General features: G+C 37.6%; 1 protein-coding gene across 4 annotated transcripts in view; it reads right to left on the reverse strand.

Annotated features, from left to right (window-relative positions):
- LOC308507599 (uncharacterized protein) overlaps window positions 1-20,428 on the reverse strand; it is a 44,193-nt gene that overhangs the window by 13,133 nt on the left and 10,632 nt on the right. Inside the window, exons 6-8 of one of the 4 annotated variants that reach the window (XM_081072801.1) lie at window positions 19,809-19,879; window positions 11,406-11,439; window positions 7,882-7,954 (exon numbers count right to left, since the gene is read on the reverse strand). In XM_081072801.1, coding sequence (XP_080928927.1) covers window positions 7,882-7,954; window positions 11,406-11,439; window positions 19,809-19,879 — 178 coding nt within the window. The remainder of the gene's footprint in view (window positions 1-7,881; window positions 7,955-11,405; window positions 11,440-19,808; window positions 19,880-20,428) is intronic. The other 3 variants (XM_081072803.1, XM_081072804.1, XM_081072802.1) reach the window with 3 other exon arrangements.

Genomic DNA, 20,428 nt, shown 5'->3' on the forward strand with positions numbered 1-20,428 from the left:
AGAGCGGAAATAAATGAAATAGAAACCAGAAAAACAATAAAAAACATCAATGAATCCAAGAGTTGTTTTTTAGACAAAATAAACAAAGTCAACAAACCTTTAGCCAGACTTATCAAAAAGAGAGAGAGAGAGGACCCAAATTAATAAAATCAGAAATGAAAGAGGAGAAGTGACAACAGACACCACAGAAATACAAAAATATTTAAGAAATTACTATCAGCATCTATATGCCAACAAATTAGACAATCTGGAAGAAATGGAAAATTTTCTAGAAGCATACATCCTTCCAAGGCTAACTCAAGAAGAAACGGAAAACCTGAATAGACTGATTACCACCAGGGAAGTTGAATCAGTAATCAACAAGTTCCCAACAAACAAAAGTGCTGGACCAGATGGCTTTACAGGTGAATTTTACAAAACATTCAAAAAAGAATTATCACCTATTCTCCTCAAGCTATTCCAAAAAATTCAGAAGGAGGGAAGGCTCCCAAAACCTTTTTACGAGGCCACTATCACTCTGATCCCCAAATCAGACAAAGACACTACAAAAAACACACAAACAAACAAAAAACTATAGGCCTGTATCTCTAAAGAACATAGATGCAAAAACCCTCAACAAAATATTACTGAACACAATTATGCAATACATTAAAAAATCATACACTATGATCAAGGGGGATTCATTCCTGGTATGCAAGGGTGGTTCAACATCCGCAAATCAATTAACGTGATACACCACGTTAACAAAATAAAAAATAAAAATCATATGATCATATCAATTAGATGCAGAAAAAGCATTGGACAAAATCCAGCAGCCATTTATGATAAAAACTCTTAAGAAAATGGGAATAGAGAGACCATATCTCAACATAATAGAGACCATATATGATAAACCCACAGCTAACATCACACTCAACGGGGAAAAGCTAAAATAGTCCCCTTAAGATCAGGAACAAGGCAAGGTTTCCCACTTTCTCCACTTCTATTCAACATAGTGCTGGAACTTCTAGCCACAGCAATCAGACGAGAAAAATAAATAAAAGGCATCCAAATTGGTAAGGAGGAAGTAAAATTGTTATTATATGCAGATGACATGATACTATATAGAGAGAACCCTAAAGACTCCACCAAAAAACCATTAGAACTGATAAATGTATTTAGTAAAGTAGCAGGATACAAAATTAATATTCAGAAATCAGTTGCATGTGTATATACCAATAATAAAGTATCAGGAGAAATTAAGAAAAGAATCCCATTTACAATTGCTTCAAAGACTATAAAATACCTGGGAATAAATTTAATGAAAGAAGTAAAACATCTATACTCAGAAAATTATAAGACACTGAAGAAAGAAATTAAAGAGGATACAAATAGATGGAAGCACATAATATGCTCATGGATAAGAAGAATTAATAGAGTGCAATGTCCATACTGCCTAAGGCAACATACGAATTCAACGCAATTTCTATCATATTACCAAGGATGGTTTTCACAAGAATAGAATGTATAATCCTGAAATTTATATGGAACCATAAAAGATCCTGGTTGGCCTCGGCAATCTTGAGAAATAGGAATAAAGTGGGAGGTATAACGATACCTGACATCAAATTATACTACAAGGCTACAGTAATCAAAACACCACGATACTGGTATAAAAACAGATACATTGATCAATGGAACACAATAGAGAGCCCAGCAATAAATCCATGCCTATATTGTCATTCAATCTATGACAATGGAAGCAAAAATTTATGGTGGGGTAAAGACAGTCTATTCAACAAATGGTGTTGGCGAAACCTGGACAGACACATGCAAAAGAATGAAGCTGGACCACTTCCTTACACGATATACAAGAATAAATTCAAAATGCATTAAAGACATAAGTGTAAGATCTGAAACCATAAAATTTCTAGAAGAAAATATAGGAAGAAACTTTATAGACATTACCTGGAGTAAGATTTTTACTGATACATCCTCTCAGCCAAGAGAAGTAAGAGAAAAAATAATCATGTGGGATCACATCAAACTAAAAAGTTTTTTCACAGCAAAGGAAACCATCAATAAAACAAAAAGGGATCCTACTGAATGGGAAAAGATATTTGCCAATGATATATCTGATAAGGGATTAATATCACAAATCTATAAAAAACTTACTCAACTCAACTCCAAAAAAACAAACAACCCAATTAAAAAATGGGCAGAGGACTTGAGGAGACATTTTTCTAAAAAGGACATACAGAAGGCAAGAAGACATATGAAGAAATGCTCAACCTCACTAACCTCAGAGAAATGCAAATAAAAACCACAATGAGATACCACCTCACCCCAGTCAAAATGGCTATCATCAATAAATCAACAAACAACAAATGCGGGCGGGGATGTGGAGAAAAGGGAACGCTAGTGCACTTTTGGTGGGATTGCAGATTAGTGCAGCCACTATGGAAAACAGTATGGAGGTATCTCAGGAATCTGAAGATAGAACTACCCTATGATCCAGTAATCCCACTCCTAGGCATCTACCCGGAGAAATCCAAAGCTCCAATTCAAAAATCTGTATGCACTCCTATGTTTATTGCAGCACTTTACACAATAGCCAAGATACAGAAACAACCGAAATGCCCATCGGTCGATGACTGGATTAAGAAGCTGTGGTACATTTATACAATGGAGTACTACGCAGCCATAAAGAAAAAAGAAATCTTATCATTCGCAACAACATGGATGGATCTAGAGAACATTATGTTAAGTGAAATAAGTCAGAAAGAGAAAGACAAGTACCATATGATCTCACTTATATGCGGAATCTAAAGAAAAGAATATGTGTATGAACTAATCAGAAACAGTTTTGGGGACACAAAAAACCGAGAGTTGTTAGATGGGCAGGGGGGAGAGGGGGTTGGGGATGGGGGAAGGGTGAAGGGATTGGGGGGCGGCTGGTGACCACAGGATGGCCTCAGGGTTTTTTGAGAATTACTTTGGGGAACTTATTCAATAGTGTTTGGGGATTTTGTTGGGTGTCCGATGGACATGTGTCCTGTTTGGGAGACCACCTCAGGGATGCTGTGGATGCCTGGTCATGGCATTGTACACCAGAGAGTGGACATTAATGAATGCCAACTATAATTTTATGTGTATAATGTGATGGCTCGGTGTGAGGTCGGGGTGGTGGTGGATGGGGGGAGGGGGGTTCACGGTGTGAGGGATGTAAAAATAAAATAAAATAAAATAAAATAAAACTATAAAAAAATAAAAAAAAATAAAACAAAAAGGGATCCTACTGAATGGAGAAGATATTTCCCAATGATATATCTGATAAGGGGTTAATATCCCATATTTATAAAATATCTCAGTCAACTCAACTCCAAAATAACAAACAACCCAATTAAAAAATGTGCAGAGGACATGGAGAGTAATTTTTTTAAAAAGGACATACAGATGGGAAACAGACATATGAAAAAATGCTCAACTTCACTAATCATTAGAGAAATGCAAATAAAAACCGCAATGAGATACAACCTCACCCAAGTCAAAATGGCTTTCATCAACAAATCAACAAACAACAAGTGCTGGCCTGGATGTGGAGAAAAGGGAACGCTTATGCACTGTTGGTGGGATTGCAGATTGGTGCAGCCACTATGGAAAACAGTATGGAGGTATCTCAAAAATCTGAGAATGGAACTACCCTATGACCCAGCAATTCCACTCCTAGGTATCTATCAGGAGAAATCCAAAACTCTAATTCAAAAAAATTTATACACCCCTATCTTTATTGCAGCACTATACACAATAGCCAAAACATGGAAACAACCGAAATGCCCATTGGTAAACGATTGGATTAAGAAACCGTTACAGTTATACAATGGAGTATTTCACAGCCACGAAGAAGAATGAAATCTTACCATGCAACAATATGGATGGACGTAGAGAACATTATATTAAGTGAAATAAGTCAGACAGAGAAAGACAAATACCATATGATCTCATATGGGGAATCTAAAGAAAATAATAAATGAATCAACTAATCAGAAACAGTCTCAAAGACACAGAGGAAAAACTGAGGGTTGCTAATTGAGGGGGTGGGGATAAGGGGGAAAGTGAGGGGATCAGAATGAACAGTTGGTAACCACAAGAGTGCCACGGGGATACGAGAGTCAATTTGGGGAATGTAATCAATAATTTCGTAAAGATTTTGTAGGGTATCCAATGGATACTTCTCTCATTAGGGAGACCACCTCAGGGATGATGTAGATGGCTGATCACTGCACTGTACACCTGAAGCTGAATAATGAATGTCAAGTACAATTTACATGTACATATAATACATATACATATTTTATATAAAATATATATATACATACTATATATATATCTTATATAAATATATATATTACATATATATTACATATAGTTACAAGAAACGGAGTACAGCATTAGGAATAGAGACAGTGGAAATGTAATGGCTGTGTGAGATGTCAGAGAGGCAGTGGAGGGGGGAGAGGGTTATGACTGTGTGAGGGATATAAATGATACATGTCTAGCTATTACATTGTTTTGTGCACCGGAAACGAATAAAAGAATGTGAAAAACAGAAAAAAACAGTAAACTGGAAAGGGAACAATGAAAAGCTTCAAAAAAAATAAAAAAACAAAAACTATCTTACAGAAGGAAAAAAAGATACATAGAAACAAAGGAAAATGAAAATACATCCTACCAAAATTTTGGGGATGCAGCGAAAGCAGTTTTAAGAGGGAAATTTATATCATTACAGGCCTATCTCAAGAAATAAGAAAAATCCCAAATAGATAACCTCATCTTTACATCTTATGGAGCTAGAAAAAGAAGAACAAATGAAACTGAATGTCAGCAGCAGAAAGAAAACAATAAAAATCAGAGCAGAACTAAATGAAACAGAGAACAAAAAGAGAATAGAAAAAATTAATGTGACAAAGAGCTGGTTCTTTGAAAAGATTAATACAATTGACAAATCCTTGGTAGACTCAGTAAGATAAAAAAAGACTAATAAAATCAGAAATGAGAAGGGAAGTTATCACGGACGCCACCGAAACACAAAGCATCATCCAAGAATACTATGAGGGACTACATGCCACCAAATTCAATAACCTAGAAGAAATGGACAGGTCCTTGGAAACATATAGCCTTCCTAGGCTGAATCATAAAGAACTGGAAAATCTAAATAGATCGATCACCACTAAGGAAATTGAATCAGTCATCCAAAACCTTCCCAGAAGCAAAAGTCCAGGACCAGATGGCTTCACTAGTGAATTCCACCAAATCTACAAAGAGGATATAATACCTGTCCTACTCAAACTCTTCCAAAAAATTGAAGAAGAGACAATACTCCCTAAATCATTTTATGAGGCCAACATTACCGATACCAAAATCTGGTAAGGATAACACAAAAAAAGAAAACTACAGACTATTATCTCTGATGAATGCAGATGCAAAAATCCTAAGAAAAATGCTAACAAATCGAATGCAACAATATGCTAAAAAGATTATTCATCATGACCAAGCAGATTCATCCCAGGTGCACAAGGATGGCTCAACATTCAGAAATCCATCAATGTGATTCATCCCATAAACAAAATAAAGGACAAAAATCATATGATTATATCAATTGATGCAGAAAAAGCATTTGACAAGATACAACATCCATTTATGATTGGATCACTTAATAAAATAGGTATAGAAGTAAAATACTTGAACATAATAAAGGGCATATATGACAAACCCTCAGCTAATCTCATAATTCTTGATGAAAAACTGAAGCCCTTTTCTCTACGTTCAGGAACACCGCAGGGCTGTCCCCTATCACCTCTGCTTTTAAGCATAGTGTTGGAAGTCCTCGCCAGAGCAATCAGGCAAGACAAATAAGTAAAAGGCATCCAAATTGGGAATGAAGAAATTAAATTGTCACTCTTTGCAGATGACATGATGCTATATATAGAAAACCCTAAAACTCCACCAAAAAGCCATTGAAAACAATCAACAAATACAGTAAAGTTGCCGGCTACAAAATCAATGTACAAAAGTCCATTGTATTCCTATATACTAACAATGAAATCTCAGAAAAAGAAAGCAAAAGAACAATTCCTTTTGCAATTGCAAGAAAAAGTATAAAACACCTAGGATTAAACTTAACCAAGGATGTGAAGGATTTATACGCTGAAAACTATAAGACATTTTTAAAAGAAATTGAAGAAGACACAAAGAAATGGATAGACATTCCATGCTCATGGATTGGAACAAGCTACATAGTTAAAATGCCCGTATTACCAAAACAATATACAGATTTAATGCAATCTCCATCAAAATCCCAATAGCACATTTTAAAAAATAGAACAAAAAAATCATCAGATTTGTATCGAACCACAAAAGACATCAACAGCCAAAGGAATCCTAAGCAAAAAAAAACAATGCTGGAGGTATCACACTCCCTGACTTTAGCTTGTACTAAAGGGCAATAATAATCAAAACAACATGGTATGGGCAGAAAAACAGACACATAGACCAATGGAATAGAATTGAGATCCCAGAAATAAACCCACATAAATATGGACAGACAATTTTTGACAAAGAAGCAAAAAGCATACAATGGAGAAAAGACAGCTCCTTCGATAAATGGTGCTGGTAGAATTGGAAAACCACATGCAAAAGAATGAAACAGGGCTGAAATCTGTCACCGTGTACCAAAATTAATTCAAAATGGATCAAAGACTTAAGCATAAAACCTGAAATAATAAACTGCATAGAAGAAAACATAGTTACTAAACTTATGGACCTTGGGTTCAAAGAGCATTTTATGAATTTTATGACTCCAAAGGCAATGGAAGTAAATGCTAAAATAAATGAATGGGACTATATGAAACTTAAAAGCTTCTGCACAGCAAAAGAAACCATCGATAAAATAAAGAGACAACCAACTGAATGGGTGAAAAAGTTTGCAAACAGTGCCTCCGATAAGGGGCTAATATCCAAAATATACAAGGAACTCATGCAACTCAACACACAAAAAAACAAACAACCCAATTGAAAAATGGGCAGAGGACCTGAAGAGACATTTCTCCAAAGAGGACTTACAAATGGCAAATAGACATATGAAAAAATGCTCCACATCACTAATCATCAGAGAAATGCAAATAAAAACCACAATGAGATATCACCTCACCCCATTCAGAATGGCTATCATCAACAAGACAAATAGTAACAAGTGTTGGAGAGGCTGTGGAGAAAAAGGAACCCTCATACACTGTTGGGGGGAATGCTGGCTGGTGCAGCCGCTATGGAAGGCAGTGTGGAGGTTCCTCAAGAAATTACAAATAGAATTACCACATGACCCAGCAATCTCTCTCCTGGGTATCTACTCAAATAATCTGAAAACTTTGAATCATAAAGACAAGTGTGCTCCAATGTTCATTGCAGCTTTACTTACGGTGGGTAAGACAACGGAAACAACCAAAACGTCCTTCGATAGATGAATGGAAAAAGAAGTTGTGGTACATATAAATAATGGAATAGTATTCGGTGGTAAGTAAAGATGAAATAGGACTATTGCTAAATGGGGTCTAATGGGGTGATGGAAAGAGAACTGGCTGGCTGGTGACCACACAATGTGAGATATAGATAATATATTACAGAATTGTACACCTGAAATCCATGTCACTTTATTAACAATTGCACCCCAATAAACTTTAAAGGAAAAAAACCCTCAAGTGGTGATATATTATAAAATGGTTCACAGTGACACATTTTCCATTACAAACATAAAACAATGGTAGGGGGAACACTATTAAATTTTACAAGTGCTACACAAAACTAAATTCAGAGTAAAAAAGTTAATTTCACACAGGAGCCTTTTACCTTGGTACCAACATCCAAGAGTCCATCATCTGATATAGCCCGTGAATCATTCCTGCCAGGTTTCCAGGAAAGACTTTAGGGTAAAAATACACAACAAAAACAGTGAGTGCATTCCTTTACAAAAACAACAAACACAAAGGGAGCAAAATTCAGCTATCTGCATAGGAAATGAAGTTTCTTGATATGATTAAAATTTAGACGATGTTCTAGAAAAGCCATCAGTTATCTATTGCTGCCTCCACCACTCCCAACTCGTGCAATATTTAATGAAGAGACACTCTAAGTTTCCATAACAAAGAATGACAGCAAACATGTTGGCAACACCTGAGAGTACCTTGTTTTCACCAAAAGTCCTGAAGGCTGAATTGAAAACGCAATTAATAGCTGACAATAGGAACCTGAACTGGGACAAAAGCAATGACCTAAATCAAGGTAGAACGATACACTAACCCTTCTCCATGGTCTGTCCCTGGTTCAAAGATTAATCTGTGTGGGTCAAAAACGGCAGTCTTGCTTCTTTAACATAGAAAGCAGTTACTAAACTTACCCCATTCCTTGTTTTCACTCAAAAACACTACAGTGAGGTCCCTGAAATGCATGAAATGTTTGCAGCTTACATGTACAAAAGTCAAAGAACAAATATGTACGTTGTTAGCCTCCCCACTCCCAGATCACTTGTCCGCAAAGCTTCCTGGCAATCTCCAACCTTGAAAACTTCAGCCTACGAAGGCATAGACTCCTGAAACAAGGTTGGGCTCAAATGACCCACAGTAGGAGTTCTCTATTTCCCTGTTCCTGGAAAACAAGCTAAATGGAGCCTCAGTCATCCACTCCCAACACAGGCATGTTACCACCTACCCAACTCCATTACTGGTTTCACAATCAGTCCTCCCTCTGCCCAACCCTCCATCTCCATGGGAAGGACATCAGCGCGTTGGGCAAAGAGGTGGAGGTGACGAGACACCTGCCGTGGGCCATAGATCTATGTAGTTCAGCAATCTCCAGTGCCTTTGGACTCAAGGGGACCCCCTCTGTAATTCCGGGTGCAGGTGGAAGATACCACATTCCTACTTGCTATAAAGAGAGTGTTTCCAAAGGCTCAAAGGTTTAATATGTTTTCACACAAACCTTAAATTTTGCTGGTTCCTCCAATTTAACAAACAAAACAGCAGCAACCTGTTCAGGCAGGACGCCCTTGAGACCCTTATTTTAATCTGCTTTTTTAGACAACTACCAACATCCTGTGTCCTTCCTTCCTGTAATTTCTCTTTACCTTGTCATACCCTACCATTCTGATCTCTTTTCCCTCATCTGATGTCTAATCTCTGCTCTAAGAGCCTTATTCCTATCCCAACCTGTGTTGTTCCTCTTGAAACGTGGATTCCCCTGCTAATTCCATTCTTAGCCTCTTCCATTGCATTCACTAGACCTTTCCATAATTAAAACACTCACCCAAAGGATGATAAAGAAGGAAGTGTACTGGGCTTAGAAACCTATACTAATCTCATTTCATCACTCACTGTAGTCAAATAAGTCACTTCAATCTCTTGGAGTTCAAACTCCTCATGTGATCAACCACTTGACCAAAACATTAATGGCAGCATGAAGTACTAGGGGTGTTTGCAATAATTAATTGATAACATTCCTTCAACACCTGGAATTCTATGTATTTTTGGTTCTGTCTAGAAAAATGGAGAATACTTAGCTGGCAGAAGTGGAAAAAAATAACAGCAACAAAAAAACCCCAAGAAAAGCAGAGAAAAAGGTAAAAAATCAAGAAAAGTCATGGAAGAAGGAAGAAAGACTAGAAAAAAAGAAAAAACTTCCTAGAATGAGGGAAGCGTACTAGTTTAAATGGAAACACAGTAATGGGAGTCAGTAAGTAGAAAAATCAATGAAAAATATCCTCTCAATTTGTGCTGAATTAACACAACAGTGTATACATAGATGATCTTCACTTACAGAACAACGATTCGTCCCAAGAAGGGTACATCGCATTATCCCTGAAAACATTTATCTGATTAGGTCTTGCTTATGTACAACCTGTGGTTCTGTGGCCACAGCGAACTGACATCTGCCCTCAACACTGATGGTGAAAACAAGGTTCTCGTGACTGCTGCAATTGTCAAGTACATTAAGACAGAGCTTGGGCTAACTAGGCTTGATAGGAAACTTCTAAATCAGCACTAAGGCATCACTAAACGGGACTCTCTGAGGCCACCTGACTTGTACCTGAATCTTTTTTTTTTTTTTTTTTTTTTTTTTTTCACATTTACAGTGACTTTTTATTTTTTTTTTATTTTTTTTTTAATTAATTTATTTATTAGTTTCAGGTGTACAAAACAAGGTAATACTTAGACGTTCATCATTTATATCCCTCATACTGTGAACCCCCCTCCCCCCATCCACTATCCCTCCGACCTCACACTGAACCATCACATTATATATATAAAATTATAGTTGGCATTCATTAATGTTTAGCTTCTGATGTACAATGCCATGATCAGGTATCCACAGTATCCCTGAGGTGGTCTCCCAAATAGGACGCATGTCCATCGGATACCCAACAAAATCTTTACAACATTATAGAATACCTTCCCCAAATTAATTTTCAAAAGAAAAACCCTGAGGCCATCTTGTGGTTACCAGCTGCTTCCAAATCCCTTCACCTTTCCCCTTATCCCCAACCCCCTCCCACACACCCATCTAACCACTCTCGGTTTTTTCTCTGCGTCCCCAAAACTGACTCTGATTAGTTCATTCACATAGTCTTTTCTTTAGATTCCATATATAAGTGAGATCATATGGTACTTGTCTTTCTCTTTCTGACTTATTTCACTTAACATAATGTTCTCTAGATCCATCCATGTTGCTGCAAATGATAAGATTTCTTTCTTCTTTATGGCTGCGTAATACTCCATTGTATAAATGTACCACAGCTTCTTAATCCAGTCATCTACCGATGGGCATTTTGGTTGTTTCCATATCTTGGCTATTGTGTAAAGTGCTGCAATAAACATAGGAGTGCATACAGATTTTTGAATTGGAGTTTTGGATTTCTCCGGGTAGATGCCTAGGAGTGGAATTACTGGATCATAGGGTAGTTCCATTTTCAGATTCCTGAGATACCTCCATACTGTTTTCCATAGTGGCTGCACTAATCTGCAGTTTGTACCTGAATCTTGAATCCAGTCCTGTCCAGGCACTTCTCAGTATAGGCTGAGGGACAAGAGAACGGACTTGGGAAACCAAGCAGGCTGAAGGTCACATCACATGTCAGCCACTTGGTAGCTATGGAATCAGGGTTAAATTAATCCACCTCCTGGAACCATACTCCTCTAATGAATAAAAACGGCCGAACAGCACAGCTACTTTGCAAATCTACTGTGCCGACGACCTGGGATAACCAATGTTAGGCACATAGTATAGGGTCTAGCCCAGAGCAGAACACTCATTAAAGCTTACTGGCTTCTCTCCGCAGTCTCTTAGTTAACATGCAATTTTAGAAATCCATAAAATCCTACCTGCTTGCATGGTCGCATTGAGAACACTCATCCACTGTTAAAAGAAAAAAATTCAAATACATTGTAAATACACAATAGAAAAACACAGAACTTTGAAAGCATCAGACTGAAGTGATGAAAAAATATTTCTTTGGGAACATCCCTGAAGACTATAGTAGAGTGAATGTTACTGATACAACTGGTGGGCAATTAATACATGAAGAACTTTTACTTCCTCTCCTATATATATATGTGTGTATATATATTTATATTTATATATTCATACATATATACGTACACATATGTATGTACATGCATGTACTTATGCATGTTTGTATGTATTATACATTTATATCTAATGAGAGAAAAATAAACGGGATGTGCAATCATTTGATAGCTACAAGTCAAGTGCTACTTACAATGATTGTAATCCTTACCAAACCCATCGGAGTGAACGAAAATGGTATCAGTAGTAAAATCAGTATCATAAACTAACACGGTCCAATTTAAATAGCATGATTTTTCTGCACTTCTGTCATGAAGAGCAGTTAGAAGAGAGTCCACTTGTTTTGCTCTGACACAGTACCGCTGTGCCGCTCTTCAGTCAAGGGTGTTCAGTTTAGGATGAAACACCCTGTCATTAGCAGCTTAGTCAAAGGCAGTCTACTTTGCAGCACGGCAAAACACAGGAAACAGACTCTTTCTGGCCCTCTCTCCAGTGCAGGGTAAGTATGAAAGACTTTGCGATTCCAGTTTTATCAAGTCTAACCCCTGAGACTGTTTCCCTCCATTGCTGGAGAACCTATCCGGCTCACCTCATAGAGCAGGAAGGTCCAAAGAGTTATTGCTGTACAGCAGCGTGTGATGCCATTTTTCTCATCCCTCCCCATAGTGGCAAATGTGTATAGAAATCATGGTTTTTTACCTTGTAAGTCATATGTCATCAAATCCTAAGCCGATGAATAACAGCAAACAAACAAACACCCCCCCCCAAAAGACAAAGAGGTTATCTTGAATAACTACCTTCAATGACCCTGGAGTTTTAAGTTTTTAAACAGTCAAAAAGATGGCCACTGTATGATTCCAACTATATGATATTCAGAAAAAAACAAAACTATGAAGCAGTAGAAAGACGTGTGGCTTCCGGAGGTTAGGGAGAAGGGAGGGCTGAGAAAACGCCACAGAGGGTATCTAGTAGTGGATCTAGTCTGGGTGAGACTGGAAGGGGGGAGACCTGTCATTATACGTTTGTCAAACCCCACAGATTGGACCACAGCAAGAGTGAACTCTAACGTCAAGTGTGTGCTGTGAGTGGTCATGCTGAGTCAGTGCAGTTCATGGGTCGTCGTGAATGTACCACCCGCGGGCAGGGTGTCAACAGTGAGGGAGGCTCTGTGTGGACGGGGACATGGGTTTTGAGGGAACTTTCTCTACTCTCCACTCAATTTTGCCCTGAACCTAAACCTGCTCTAAAAACAAAGGCTTACTAATTAAAAAAAAATAAAAGTTTTCCACTGAACCTGCTATTACCAGATATGAACACATTAATGCTATTTTCAAAATACAGTCACCTTGAAAATGAATATAAAGATCCAGTATCAGAATATGATTATTCACCCAACCGAATGAAGCATATGAAAAGCCACAAACAAAGCAAGTGATTTTTGGAATACTTACACAAGAAAATCACTGATAAACGTGACTGAACATCTCGCTTTAGCATGCTGAATAGGGATGCCAAGTGAATCAAAATGAAATCGTCCCTGTACTTACAGGACAACTTTGATTCTCATTGTAAATCAAAAATCATTGTGCTGATTTTATTCAAAAGCTATATTGAAACATTAATCACACAAAAAGATTGTAATTGCCATGGTTATTGCCATAGTAATGTATGTACAATACCTTTGAAATATTCACGAAAAGGCAAAAAAGTAACCAGCACTGCAATTTTTAATGGATGATACAACCAAAACCAGTACCAAGGCACGTCACCATATTACTTGCTATTAAAATAAAATTTTAAGCTACACCAAAAATTAAGTCATGCCTATAACTGCTGTGCAGAAAAGATTTCATACAGCAGGCCTGACTGCTATCCTTTGAAAGTCCTGCTTGGATGGCTGGCCCTTGGCTGGTATCTGGAAACCTGCATATGGGGAGGGTTCCCACCATTCCCTAACTAAGTGTGGCTCACCGTGCCTGAACTGCTTGTACAAACAAGGTGGTTCATGCTGGACACTCGCTTTCCTTCTGGGAATCAGGAATGTTAGCACCTGCTAGGGGGACGCTGCCTATGTGACTGGCGTGCCATGAAAGCACTCCATGAAGGCACTGAGTCTAATGAGACTCCGGTACCACTAGACAGCATTTCACATGTGGTGCCAGAATTTAACAGTGGGGAATTAAGCACATCCTGCTAACTCCGCAGGACATGCGTCTTAGAAACTTGCGCCTGGTTCCCTCCTGTCAGACACTGTCACATACACCTTTTCTATTTGCTGATTTTGCTCTCACTGTAATAAATCACAGGCATTAGTACAGCTATAGGCTGAGTCTTGTAAAGTGCTCTAGTGAATAACCAAACCTAGGGGTGGTGTTAAGAATCTCTAATAAATGGCATTATATGAAATTTTCATTCTTTGGGTTGATGCTTTCTACACGATTAAGGTCAGAAGGTGATTTTGCAGATTACCTATCATTAAATTTGTTTTTTTTTATTCTTCTTTTGCAGATTCCTGTAGAGCTAGATATATTTGAATAAAGGCATAAAGAGGATAAATGAAATGATGTCAGAAAATACTGTAAAACAAGCAACCATCCTATTTTAATCAGAATAAAAAATAAAACATCCTAATGACAACATGTTCTATCAGTTCCTATATAGCAAATGAAGAGATCACACTGTCAATTTTCTACAACTAGGTAGGGTTTATGTCCTTTTTATAAGAGTTATGAATCAATCAAGTAACTGGGATAATTACAGAAAAACATATAACTATCACTTGTAGTATAATAATGTACACTGATTATAGAGTTCCTTTGCTTTCTAAACTTCTTTATTGCTTATAAAACTAAAAACATAGCTCTAGTATGAAAAAGCAGTGGTTAACAGAATATGTGAAAAGGAAACAAAAAATTATATCCATGTAGGATGAGTTCCCCATGGATATACCAAGAAACTCAACATTCAGAGGAAAAAAACGTGTCTTCCCTATTGACCTGCTGTTCTTCTCTCTCCATCTGATAATGTCCTAGTCACTCTTCTCATGTCCCATTGAAATGCTAGTGCACATTCTGGAAACCTAGGAATCATCTTAGTTTTCTCACTCCCCACTAACTTTTTACATTCAATCATCACTAAATTGTATTAACCATAACACTCTCCAGGCTCTGCTTTATTTTTCCACAGCCACTGCCCTAGTCAAACAGGGGCTCTTAGCAGATGGCTTTCACAGGGGGAAGAAATGAAATACCACCGACTCTTATTGTTGCTTCCTAAATGAATAGGATTTATTTTCAGCAAAACAAATGAGAAAGACATTAGCCAGCAAAGACCAACATGTTAAATTGAATAAATTAACCTTCCTGACTTTTTTTTCTTTCAAAATGGATGGGTGAAAAATATCACAATGGACTGATACTAGTCCAAGGAAGTAAAAGCTTCCTTTGTCTGCCACTTATTTTCATGTGCTTTTCTTCAATCTATCCTCTATGTGAGGGGCCAGCAAACTCCAACCTGCCATCAATTTTTGTAAATAAAGCTTTACTGTAGCACAGTCTTGCCTATTCAGTTGGCCCACGACTGCTTTCACACCATGATGGCAGATTTGAGTAGGTATGACAGAGACCACATGGCCTAAAATCAGGCCCTTTACAGAATAAGCTTGCTGGTCCCTGCTTTATACCACAACCAGAGTGTCCGAATGCCGTCTCATCTTGTTCCTAGTCTGCTCAAAATTCTCCCATGATCCCTGCAGTAACCATTGCTGAGTCCCTGCCCACTTGCCATTTCTTCATCTTCATTCTCACTGGAGAACCACAATGCTGTGTGGATATTTACTGTCCCAATACACAAAGAACATGGCCTCTCTCCAGCTCCACAAAGAAAAATGATTATACTAAGCTAATCACAGTGACTGCTTTACCCCTAACTGCTGTGGGAACCAGCATGTGCTGTACCCTAGCCTGTAAATGTTAAGGGATCTACTGGCAGCCTCTCAGTCTTCTTCCTATTTAAAAGAATCACATAGCTGAACATCACCGTTTATCAGGGAAACAGATATCAAAACCACAGAGCAATACCACCTCATTACTGTCAGATGGCTACCATCAAAATGGCACCATATAACAAATGTCGGCAAGGAAGTGGAGGAAAGGAAAAACAGAGCCTGCACTGTTTTTGGATTTGTAAATTGTTATATTCACTGGGGGAAACAGTATGGAGATTCCTCAAAATATCAGAAATAGAACTGCCATGAGATCTTGCAATTCTACTTCTGGGTATTTGTCCAACGAAAACCAAAACAGTAATTTGAAAAGACATCTGCACCTCTATGTTCACTGCAGCAGTATATATAATAGCCAGGATATGGAAGCAACATAGGCATCCTTCGATAGATGAATGCATAAAGAGGATTTGATATGTGTGTGTGTGTGTGTGTGTGTGTGTGTGTGTGTATACAGTAATACTATAACTGATATTAGAATAATTAACTCATCCTTAATATAACTGATATAATAATAACTCATCCATAAAAGATGAAATCTTGCCCTTTGTAACAATGTGGAAGTTCCTAGAGGTATTATGTTAAGTGAAAGAAGACAGAAAAAGACAAATACCTTATGATCTCATTTATATGTGGAACCTAGAAAAGCAAAACAAACAAAACAGAAACAGACCCATAGCTACAAAAAAGCAACTTGATTGTTCCCAGATGAAAGGGAGTTGAAGAGATGAACGAAAAAGAAAGTGAATGAGAAGTACAAACTTCCAGTGATGAAATATCTAAGCCACAGGGATGTAGTTAACAGCACAGGGAAAATATCAATAATATTACAGTCACTTTGAAGGGTGATAGATGCTTACTAGACATATTGTGGTGATAACCTCGCAAGGTATATCAATGTCAAATCACTATGTTGTACACCTGAACTGATATAATGTGGTATGCCAACTATATAACACAGAAATGCAGTCCTTCAGCCTTTGGATATTGTCCTGTGAGAATATGATGCTTGGAGCCGTTGCTAATTAACCAGCCAGCAAATGAGACTTAAACAAAACACTGACAACCTCACAACTGAAACAGGGACAACAACAGGCAACTCATGGCATCACAGAACCACCAAAACCATCCTGGTGCCTCCTGTTGTAACCACTGTTAATTAGGTCACCTATTACCTGCAGCTAAACTATTCTAACTGATATATTTCCCAAGGCCTACAGGATAAGAGCAACTCCCTTCTCTAGAACTAAAGACTATCCTAAGCTCGCCTTACCTAGGTGTTCACCACCTTCTCAACCATTCCCACAGCACGCTTTTTATACCATCAAAACTGAACTGCTTGTAAATCCTGCGAAGTTCACTGTGTATCTTAGCCTATGTCTGCAGTTCCTTCTGCCAAACCTGTAATCTTGATTATTGTTTCCCCTGCCCAACACGGTCCTGCCTCTTTATCTGGCCAACTCACACTCACACTGCATACTTCCCTTAAATCCTACCCAGGTTTTTACAACCGAAATCATCATCATGGACATAAAGTGTCTGGCCCACGAGATCTGACAATTAGGTTCACGAAGTCATCCAAGAAAAAGTGCTGCATACCTCATTGCTGAATATCAGTATGGTCACATTCTAAGTACTCCCCTTGGGAAGCTGTGCACCGATGCTAGTGCCTAGTCCACCCTTCAAAGCAATTTTGGAACTCTTTTTCTGGAATGGCCATCAGAGCTGTTGTTGTATTACTCTTGATGAACCAAATGTCATCAAAATGTCTTTCTTTCAGTATTTCCTTAATCTTCGGGTAAAGAAAGAAGTCATTGGGGACCAGATCAGGTGAGTAGGGTGAGTATATCAATACAGTTATTTGTTTACTGGCTAAACACTCCCTCACAGACAGCGCCGTGTGAGCTGGTGCATTGTCGTGATGCAACAGCCATGAATAGTGGGCCAAAGGTTGAGGTTGTTTTCTTGTAACATTTTCATGCAGTCTTTTCAGAACTTCCAAAAACTAAACATGCTTAACTGTTTGTCCAGTTGGTACAAATTTATAATGAATAATCTCTCTGATATCAAAACAGGTTAGCAAAATTGTTTTGATTCTTGATTTGGACTGGAAGAACTTTTTTGGTCATGGAGAATTGGCTGACTTCCATTGTGCACTTTGATGCTTTATTTTAGAATCGTATTGGTATACCCAGGTTTCATCACCAGTGAAAACACGGCTCAAAACATTGTCTTGCCTCTCCAAAAGGTCTTGGCAACCTTTGACTCTCCTTTGCTTTTGTTCATCGGTGAGCCCCTTTGGATCTATTTTTGCACACACCTTTCTCATGCCAAGATTTTCAGTTAAAATTTTCCTAACTGTTTCTGTATCGATGTTTACTTGGTCTGCTACGCTTCTCACAGTCAGCCAATGATTTTGACTCACAATTCAATGAATTTTTGCAATGTTTTCCTCAGTTCTGGTCAATTCTGGCCACCATGACGTCTCTTCATCAGTGACACAATCTTTCCCCTCAGAAAAATGTTTAATCCACTTGTTCATGGCCGTTTTCTTCATGACATTATCCCCATGAACCTGGACTAACATGTTCCTGATTTCACTTCCACTCTTGCCAAGTTTAACAAGAAATTTAATGTTTGATCATAGCTCTGATTCAAGCTCAGACAGCCTCGCAATGGCACACAAAAACATGCAACAACAACGAGCAAGACACTGCCACTCAGCAAGACACAGCCACACATCAACACAAACACAACTCTGAGACACTGATATACCAAGGTTATGAAACCTTACTGAGCTGTTTGTACAGTGCTGCCAATGTAAGCGCACGGTGGCAAGTTCTCAAACTTAATTGTCAGATCTGATACTACACACCGAATAACAAACAATAATGATAATTATAAGCTCTCGGTGGGCTCTGGCACCTAGTAAGCACTGTGTAAAGTATAATAAATAATAAAAATGACAATAATAAGAACACGCTCTTGGAGGTAGGGACTGTGGTTTTAAAATGCTTGTCTTCTACAACATCAAAATAACACTTAGTGCCTAAAAGACTCCTGATGGTTACACAGCAAATGGCTGCAGAGGCAAATAAATAAATAAATGAAAAGATCGCCCTTGAAAATTCTGTTTTAAGAAACCATAGAAATAAACCAGGGACAGCTCTAAAGTCTTAGGGGCACATTAAAGATCAAATTCCGTTTCATCTCTGTGTTTCCTATAACTTGCAAAACCACCGACACAAGTGCTTTGATAGAGGTCTACTAAGTTAAAGGGGTCCTCGGGCATTTCAGATTGCACAATGTGCCACATTCAGTGAGCAGAATAGCGTTTTTGTCATTGTGAAACTTTTCTGTACTTTTATTATAATCTTTTGAGTCCTAAGTTAGGCTATGGGAACATTTATTATGATTATCTTTTGACTAATGGCTACAGAGCATATTATTCTAGAGAAATTACACTGTCATGACAACTATCCAACTAACAGAAGAAAACATCTTCTAATGAGGTCAACATGTCTCACTCTGTTTTGACTTATGAGGAAAAAAGGTGATAATAGTGAGACCTTGTTGGCATATCCACATGGAAAATAACCCATGCTTCTCAACAAGGCACAGCTTTACTGACTTGTATCAGTAGATACGTTTTAAAAACAGTCTCACTGCGATTCCTTCACACTGGCTAAGTTTTGCAGCTCTTATTGTTTGCCATTTGTTTGTGGGACTAGGAAGGTATTGTTGAGTTCCTAGTTTTAGTTACATTATGGTGAGACAAACCACAATGTAATAACAAGAATTCAATCACTACATGTAATCCATTTGCTGTAAAATTTAAACAAATATTTATTTTTACAATTCCAACTTATTGTCCAACTTATAAGGTGATTATAGAAGCAACATACAACATACTAATTTAAAAATCATTTTTCTTATTTACACAAATATCATATGGGATTGTAGGGGTCATGACTAGATAAATGAGTTTCTTTTCTCTCAGATTTTAAATTACCTACAATTAACTTTTATAATAATTCTGAATACTAGACTATGAAGAAAGGCATTAACTAACAAAGAAAAAATGTACATGCAATATACACATTTTTTTTAACAGCTCTTTCAATAGCAAAACTTTCTTAGTCTTACTGTATGTCTGGTAGGACCACAAAGAATACTTCACCATTAAGAGTCTTACCTCGACTGTTACTGTCAGAAGACGTTTTACATCTCCTTTCCTTTTTATAATCAGAAATTAGTTGGGCGTTGCTATGTATAAAAGAGGTGAGAATATTACTGTTTTAATACTGACAGGAAAACATTTATCAAAACATGGAATTCTTAGAGTATTTCAGGTAATGTCTGAGCTAATATAAAAACTTGAATTATCCCATACGCTTCAATTTTGTAAGTTCTAAAGACAAACAAATAAAGAAACAAAAACTCATAGACACAGACAACAGTTCAGTAGTTGTCAGAGAGTAAGTGGAAGAGGGGATAGTAGAAAAGGGTAAAGGGGGTCAAACATGGTGACAGAAGGAGAACTGACTCTGGGTGGTCAACACACAATGTGATATATAGACAATATATTAAAGAATTGTACATTTGAAACCTATGTAATTTTACCCCTATTGTCACCCCTATGTCACCCCTATAAATTTAAGTTAAACCCCTATGTCACCCCTGTAAATTTAAGTTAAAAAAACCCATAGTAAGTTGCACAAAATGTTTCTTAAGCATGTGATTAAAGAAGACAAAAGAGCAAGGTGAACCAGTCATGCTGAGGGCACTACAGTTCAGTCAGTTAATTAGAATTAG

This window comes from Rhinolophus hipposideros (assembly GCF_964194185.1).
Source record: "Rhinolophus hipposideros genome assembly, chromosome: 14".
Lineage (NCBI taxonomy): Eukaryota > Metazoa > Chordata > Mammalia > Chiroptera > Rhinolophidae > Rhinolophus > Rhinolophus hipposideros.